The sequence below is a fragment of the Crocuta crocuta genome, unplaced genomic scaffold (assembly GCF_008692635.1).
Source record: "Crocuta crocuta isolate KB4526 unplaced genomic scaffold, BGI_CrCroc_1.0 scaffold383, whole genome shotgun sequence".
Classification (NCBI taxonomy): domain Eukaryota; kingdom Metazoa; phylum Chordata; class Mammalia; order Carnivora; family Hyaenidae; genus Crocuta; species Crocuta crocuta.
This window is the reverse complement of record NW_027531897.1, coordinates 113,803-121,966: the sequence shown is the minus strand read 5'-3', so window position 1 is coordinate 121,966 and position 8,164 is coordinate 113,803. Positions and strand designations below refer to the sequence as shown.

General features: G+C 40.1%; 1 protein-coding gene across 2 annotated transcripts in view; it reads right to left on the bottom strand.

Annotated features, from left to right (window-relative positions):
* Positions 1 to 8,164, bottom strand: part of SMN2 (survival of motor neuron 2, centromeric) — a 41,248-nt gene that overhangs the window by 21,748 nt on the left and 11,336 nt on the right. For both annotated transcript variants that reach the window (XM_077773533.1, XM_077773532.1), the window contains exons 2-5: positions 4,651 to 4,722; positions 2,509 to 2,628; positions 1,395 to 1,595; positions 1,088 to 1,243 (exon numbers count right to left, since the gene is read on the bottom strand). In XM_077773533.1, coding sequence (XP_077629659.1) covers positions 1,088 to 1,243; positions 1,395 to 1,595; positions 2,509 to 2,628; positions 4,651 to 4,722 — 549 coding nt within the window. The remainder of the gene's footprint in view (positions 1 to 1,087; positions 1,244 to 1,394; positions 1,596 to 2,508; positions 2,629 to 4,650; positions 4,723 to 8,164) is intronic.

Here is an 8,164-nt window from a genome sequence, read left to right as displayed (position 1 = left end):
AGTGGAAGTGGAGAGGCAGAGGCAGAGACACACACACACACACACACACACACACACACACACACACACAAAATCCAAAGCAGGCTCCAGGTTCTGGGCTGTCACAGCCTGATGGGGGGCTGAAACCCACAAACCGCTAGATCATGACCTGAGCTGAAGTCAGAAGCCCAACTGACTGACGCACACAGGTGCCCCCAAAATCCTTTCTATTTAAGTTGATTTGCTACTTACAGTGAAAAGACCCATAAAGCAAAACAGTATTTACATTTTACCCTACAAAACAATCTGTGAAGGCCTTAGGATTTAATCTGTATTATATGTACATACTGTGTTCCCCAAAAACTGTTAACATATCTTAACCCAGTGACATGGAGAACCAGAGCGTAACACTCTGCTGACAGTAAAATACCACTATGTATACACGTTTTTATATGTAAAGAATGCAAGTGGAGTAGGAGCGGAGAGAGGGAATCTGAAGCAGGGTCTGCGCTGTCAAGCTGACAGCAGTGAGCCTGATGCAGGGCTCGAACCCATGAACTGTGAGATCACGGCTGCCTGAGCCACCCAGGCGCCCCCACTATACTTTTTTTTTTTTAATTTTTTTAAAAATGTTTTATTTATTTCTAGGAGAGAGAGAGAGAGACAGCCGGAGCAGGGAAGGGTCATAGACAGAGGGAGTCACAGAGTGAGACAGGCTCCAGGCTCTGAGCTGGCAGTCAGCACAGAGCCCGACGCGGGGCTCGAACCCACGAACCACGAGATCATGACCTAAGCGAAAGTCGGACGCTTAACCGACTAAGCCACCCAGGCGCCCCACCCTCGCTATACTTTCTAACGTAAGTTCATGAGACTGTCAGTTTAATACCCATTCCTCCGTAAGAATACCTGAGAAAGTCTTTCAGTGTAAAGTACTTTGCATTACTATCTTATTTCCTTTACAAAGAATTTTCAAGTGTGGATTTATAGTATCTACAGAAAGCTACAAAATTTTCAAAGAAAAGCTAAGAAAGACTCACCCGACAGAGGGGTGGAAAGTTCTAAAATTATTAAGTATATCCTGGGAAACCTTTTCTGGGTAGAAACGTACCTTTCCTGGTCCCAGGCCTGCTCCTGGCATGGGGGGTGGTGGAGGGAGAAAAGAGTTCCACGAAGCAGCTTTTGACTTGACATTATTTGGTTTATTTCTAGGAGACCTGGAGGAGTTCTCACTTTCATCTGTTGAAATCTGACTTTCATTTTCATTCTTTAAAAAGAAGAAAATATATTTTTGTTATAAAGGTATCAAAAGCCGTTAATGCTTCAGAGGATCAAACAACTGTTAGTTTCTCATCTCCTCTCCACTTCCAAGAATTCTTTTTTCTTTCCTTTGTTTTTTTTTTTTTTTGTATCCTTACCTCCTGAGCATTCTGTTCTAGATCATTATCTACTTCAGATGCTGGGGAAAGTAGATCAGACACATTTTGCTCCTCCCTATTTCCATAGCCAGTATAAACCACAACGCAGGTTTCTCTCTTAAAATCAATGGAGGCAATGGTAGCTGGGTAAACGCAGCCATCTTCTGACCAAATGGCAGAACATTTGTCACCAACTTTCCACTATAAAAGAAACCAAAGATACACACACATGTATTTCTTTTCAAGAGGATAAACTGTAATCTTGTTTAGGTGAGGTAAGGTAGGTTGTAGAGTGGATCGTCTCCAGTTACCTGATCTGGAAGGGCCTGGGCCAAAGACACATAAATCTGAATTTCCAATATAAATATAATTTTGCTGTTTATATAATCATGCCATATATTTACCATGTAATACGAATTCTACCATTTATATAATCAATTAAGACAAATTTCTTAAGTCTTTAAGTCTTTATTTCCTTTAAGTCTCTTTAAGTCTTTAAGTCTCTATTTCCTCATCTGTTAAGTAATTCTAGTAAGATCTACCTCATCTGTGGAGAACAGAAAGGAGGGAGAGTGCGTAGTGTCCTGCGCTCTGGTCCAGCACACGGTGAGTGCTTATCAAACGTTAGCTCTCTTTCCCCTTGGTAAGGAAAAAACTGAAGGGACTGACAAGACACCAAAATACTTAGCTTTCAGGGTTGTTGTTTTAAAGAGCAGAAATGATTCTACCCAGAATTTCTGGTTGCTGAGTATTAGTACTTTCAGGGTTTTTGAAGAAGAAGAAGGAAAAAAAAGCACAGCCATGTCTCAGTTTACCACAGCCAATTCAGCTTAAGGCCCTGAGGTGCTCCTCCCAAGTAGCACGGGGTTCCTCTACCTCACCGCCCACATAAACACAATCTTCACTATTTTACTTATCATTCCCACCTAATTCACTATACTTTTATTGACATGTTCCTCAACAATAGGAAGTTTAACAGCTATTTTAGACATTTTATAATTACATGTCAATGGAAAACCCTATACTAATCGTCTGAGTTAAAGATATTTTATACTATTATTAAAAACAGTAGTAAGAAATTCTCTGAAGTTCAATCTCAATGTTTTAAAATAACCTGCTTCAGGGGTGTTGTGGTATTCTTTTTTTGGCTTTTATTCTTCTTAGCAGGTTTTCTTTTAGGTGTGCCTTTTGGTTTATCTGAAGCTTCAGAAATGTCACCATTCTTTAGAGCATGCTGTAAAAATATGAATAGAAACATATATGTTACAGGGTCATATCTGAAAAAAATGTAACAATATAACTCAGTCATTACAAGCTTGGCCTCAAGGCCCCATCTGCTCAGACAGCCTCCACTTCTGTTTTCATCATCCTACATGCTAAAGAAACTAGGCTGGAAGGTATCAGATATCTGATTATCAGCTCTAAGGACCCTTTTAATCAAGTCCTCACTCTCAACCTTTCTGTAAAGTTAGATTCTGATGATCATTTGTCTTGACAGTCGTGACATTTCAGATGATATAACGAGTAGAGCTCCAATGCTTTATTACCTCTCTAATCAAGACCTGGGCATTCCAAAAAAAAATTGTCCGTCCGTCTTTACCTATTTATGATCACGTATTCCTATTACTTCAATTATAAGCTCTATGCAGAGAGACTTCTATTTTATTTCTATTTATTTATTTTAATAAATACATTTTCTATTTATTAATAAAAAAATTTTAACGTTTATTTTTGAGAGAAAGAGGGGAAGGGAATGGGGAGGGTAGGCAGAGCACAAAGGGGGGAGGGGCAGACAGAGAGGGAGACCCAGAATCCAAAGCAGGCTCCAGGCTCTGGGCTGTCAACAAAGAGCCCAACACAGGGCTTGAACCCATGAACCTTCAGATAATGACCTAAGCCGAGGTCAGATGCTTAACCCTGTGCCTCCTATGCAGACAGACTTCTAAATCTACTATCCACCTGACATTGCTTCTTCATTCAATGCAAGATTTTCAATTACCAATTTCATATCTTCACATTTACTTCACGTAATGTCACTGGGTAGCTCAGTCAGCTGGATGTCTGACTTAGCTCAGGTCATGTCATTGCTCATGGGTTTAAGCTCCGCATCGGGCTCTCCACTGTCAGCACAGAGCCTACTTCAGTTCCTGTCTCCCTCTCTTTCTGCCCCTCCCTAGCTTGTGCTTTTTCTGTCTGAAAAAAGAAATAAAAACATAAAAAAAAAAAAAGAAAAAGAAAGAAAGAAAGAAAAAGAAAAAACATAAAGCATTACTGACAGATTTGAATTCAGCTTCAAAGACAAGCTACAGGTCTGGTCTTTACCTCATGCTATAGGAGTGTCTAAGGGACGGGTACCTGGGTGGCTCAGCCTGTTAAGCACCCGACTTCGGCTCAGGTCATGATCTCATGGTTCACGGGTTCGAGCCCCACATCGGGCTCTGTGCTGACAGCGAGTTCAGAGCCTGGAGCCTGTTTCAGATTCTGTGTCTCCCTCTCTCTCTGACCCTCCCCTGCTCATGCTGTCTCTCTCTCAGAAATAAATTTTAAAAACATTAAAAAAAAAAAAAAAGGAGTGACTAAGGGAAAGAAGTGGACCTTGTAATTGGTGCTCTGTATGAGGACATGCTTTTGCCTGGATTACTGATGGACCATGCATAGTGCTCAATAAAACTAAATACTTTACATGGTAGAGAAAGTGATGATGTTGGCCAACTGTGTAAATGTCCTGTTTGGGTCACAAAAACAGACTACATCCCCTAAAAGAATTATATATTCCTGCCCTCAGGAACACTTGACTTGATACCCGCTCAACTCATAGGATTTGGGTGAGAATTAATTTAAGTAAAGCACCTAGAATGGTGCCTAAAATACTGTAAACACTCTACAAGTACTAATTATAGCACTATTGATATTTATCATTATTATTTCAATGAAGTCTTGTTAAATGAAAATTATAATTTAGACTGACATTCTACTAATCTGAATTAGAGGATTTCTGTAGTTTGATACAAAGCAAACACATTAAAAGTAATTAATGTTTAAAATTCCACTTAAATTGCCTTAGCTAAAGGGATGACATACAGAGAGCTTACCAACTTCTAAAGCAAGGTATTATCTAAGTTAACTAACCAATGATATCTATTGGTCTTCAAAATCAGAAACTAATAAGTACTTGAACACTTTTAAGTGTGTTCTCAGTTAATTTCTTCCCCAAATGAATAACATGAGGAAATAAGGAAGAGTAAACATTTCATACCTTAAATGAAGCCACAGCTTTATCATAAGCTTTTATCAATGCTGTATCATCCCAAATGTCAGAATCATCACTCTGGGAAGGGTAAAAACAAAAAACAATTAATGTTTAAAGGAGTTTCATACAAAATATAGGTGAGATACTGTCAAGAGCCAATTTACTCCAGACATGCAGTTACACTAAAAACAGGTATTTTAAATCCTAAACAAAACTACAGGAAGCCTACCTGCTTAGACAGTATGCGACATTACCCCCCAAACCTAGACATATGTAAATATTCTAAGAGGGGTAAGTGAATGCTCCATAACTGAATTCCTATCCACCAACCATAAGTGGATCTGTTCAAAAGTAGGCCATGTTTCAATCTTTTCTAAGAGTTGATAAAGGGTTTAGTTTGGCAGTGTGAGAAAATATCTGGCCATTAGCCTTTGTTATACAGACTATGGTAATGCTATTCTGACCACAGAATCTGAGAGCCAAAGAATATTCTTCCCCTTGGCCCCTTGACCTTATAATATGTCTAGATTATTCAAAGAATAATTCTCAAAAGGTTTAACATTACAAATTGTTAATAGTGATTAATCCATCAATTTTCATTTTATTTTATTTACATTTTTTTTTCAGGTTTTTTTTCCAGACAGGTTTTAAACCATGTCTTTATTTTTTCTTTACAAATAGTTTATTGTCAAATTAGTTTCCACATAACACCCAGTGCTCATCCCCACAAGTGCCTTCCTCCATGCCCATCCCCCCCCNGAGAAGTGTCTGTTCATATCTTCTGCCCATTTCTTCACTGGGTTGTTTGTTTTTTGGGTGTGGAGTTTGGTGAGTTCCTTATAGATTTTGGATATTAACACTTTATCTGATATGTCATTTGCAACTATCTTTTCCCATCCCGTTGGTTGCACTGCACAGCAAAGGAAACAATCATTTTAAACAGGCGTGGCATTAAGATATCCGGAAAAGATTGAAGTAGCATTGATTTCTATTTTTATTTAAATTTAATTCAATTCAAAAACATATTTTTGAGCATCCACTATCTCTTAAATCCTCATCTCTGAGAGGTATATGAAATCATGCTACCTCTCTCAAGAGAGATGGTCAAAATAGGAATTTAAACATATTGTTACACACATATAAAAAGAATACAAACATATATGATGAAAATATTAAGATGTGAAATACAGGTAATAAACGTTTGAATTAAAAGAAGATTTTCTCTGGTTCAAGATGCCAACTTCAGAAGATCCTGAATTCACCTGCTCCCCACCAATGCACCAGATCTATAGCTACATGTGGAATAATTTCCTCTAGGGGGGAAAAGATAAAAAACAAAACACCCAGAAACTAGTTGAGCAATTCCTACACTTTAAGCAAGCATGAAAAAACAAATCCCTACATAGAAGTGGTAAGAGAAGGTGAGACACAGTCCTGCCATAAACCCCCTCCCCAGTACAGCTACCCATTACAGGGATGAAACTCAAAACCCAGAGATTCTCCTTGAGGAAAAAAAGAGTTTTAATCCCCAACTGGGCACTTCCACTTTTAAGACATGTCCCTGGGATGAGCCCCAAAGACATCTAGCTTTGAAAACTATGGGAATTTGCACTCACAAGACCTACAGGGAAACAGAAAACAGAGAAAAAGTTATTAAAGTGCTCCTTAGTGCAGAAACAATGGATTAAAAGGCACGCAGACTTTATGTGAAAGAGACTAATCTGCTTAAGTGTTAGCCTGAGAAGCAGTCTATTGTCACACACACCCAGGGCCCTGATGGGATAATCTCCATGCACAGAGGCTAGTGGGCACCATATTTCTGCTTCTGCCCCACTCCAGACAATGACATCGCTGTGCTCTCCCTCTTCTGAGTTCCAGAGCACTTGTGTTTCCTGGAGGGGAGCATTTATATGTACTTGGTGCCCCAGTTTTCACACCTGGTGTCCCAGGCTTTTTTCCAGCTGTTGCCCAGGGAATACTCTGTAGCCATCTGTCTATGGGAACTAGGGGGCTTTCCATTCCTGGGTTCCATAAGACTATTCACTCTCTGCCTCACTCCAGCTTACTGGTACTTCCAAGAAAGAAGCTTATGCAGTCTCCGGATACCCTGATTATTACAAATGCTACCCAGGGGACATGTCCAGATCCCCTGGCTCTGCAAGCTGCATGGGTTTCTGCTTGCATTCCCACAAGACTGTAAGTATTTACGGACTTTAAAAGCTGCTACCCAAGGGTCTGACTCCCAATCATCCTGAATGAAAATGCTGACCAAGATCCTACCCCTTGGGACACAGACAGGTCTTTGCACATCCTCAACTACCAGGAACCACTAAAATTAAAATAGGCTTCTTGGATAATCACAAAAGTGTGAGAAACAACCAAGAGCTAGGGCAGGGTTGAACAATAAAGTTCATCTTCTACACCATACTCCTTTAAGTCTGGCAGAGGTGGCTGTTTTACCTAATGCACAGAAACCAAATCAGAAAGCCAAGCAAAATGAATAAACAGAGGAGTATGTTCCCCCCAAAAAGAATAAGATAAAACCATAGAAAACAATTCTTACTTTTTTTTAATGTTTTATTTATTTCTGAGAGAGAGAGAAGGAGAGGGAGAGGGAGAAGGAGGAGAGGGAGACGGAGCATGAGCAGGGGAGGGGCAGAGAGAGAGGGAGACACAGAATCTGAAACAGGATCCAGGCTCTGAGCTAGCTGTCAGCACAAAAGCCCAATGCGGGGCTTGAAACCATGCACCACGAGATCATGACCTGAGCTGAAGTCGGTCGCCTAACTGACTGAGCCACCCAGGCACCCCAACAATTCTTAATAATAACAGAGATAAGTGATTTACCTGATCAGGAGTTCAAAATAATAGTCATAAACATGCTCAGGAGGATGGATGAACACAGTGAGAACTCCAATAAAGAAATAAAAAAGAAAGTACAAAAGAGAAAAAAAAGTCAGGGCCACCTGGGTGGCTCAGTAGGTTAAGCGTCTGACTTTGGTTCAGGTCATGATCTTGAGGTTTGTGAGTTTGAGCCCTGAGTCTGACTCTGTGCTGACAGCTAGGAGCCTGAAGCCTGCTTCAGATTCTCTCTTCTGTGTCTCTCTCTGCCCCTCTCCAACTTGCACTCTGTTGCACTCTCTTAAAAATAAAACATTAAAATAAATTTAAGAAAATAAAGTCAGAGAGTTGAAAAACACAGTAACTGAACTGCAAAATACAGTAGAGGGGTTCATCAATAGACTAAACATTTTCATTACAGGGGTCCCAGAAGGAGGAAAGAGTCTCTCAGGCACTGGGTGGCACAGTCAATTGAGCAGCTGATTTTGGCTGAAGTCATGATCTCAAGGCTCATGGGTTCAAACTGCATCAGGCTTGCTGCTGTCAGAGTGAAGCCTGCTTCAGCTCCTCTGTCTCCCTCTCTCTCTCTGCCCCTCCCCTCCCCAAAATATGTTAGCTTAAAAAAATCCTCTCCTCCTCTCTTGTGCTCTCTAAAATTTAAAAATATATATATATATAT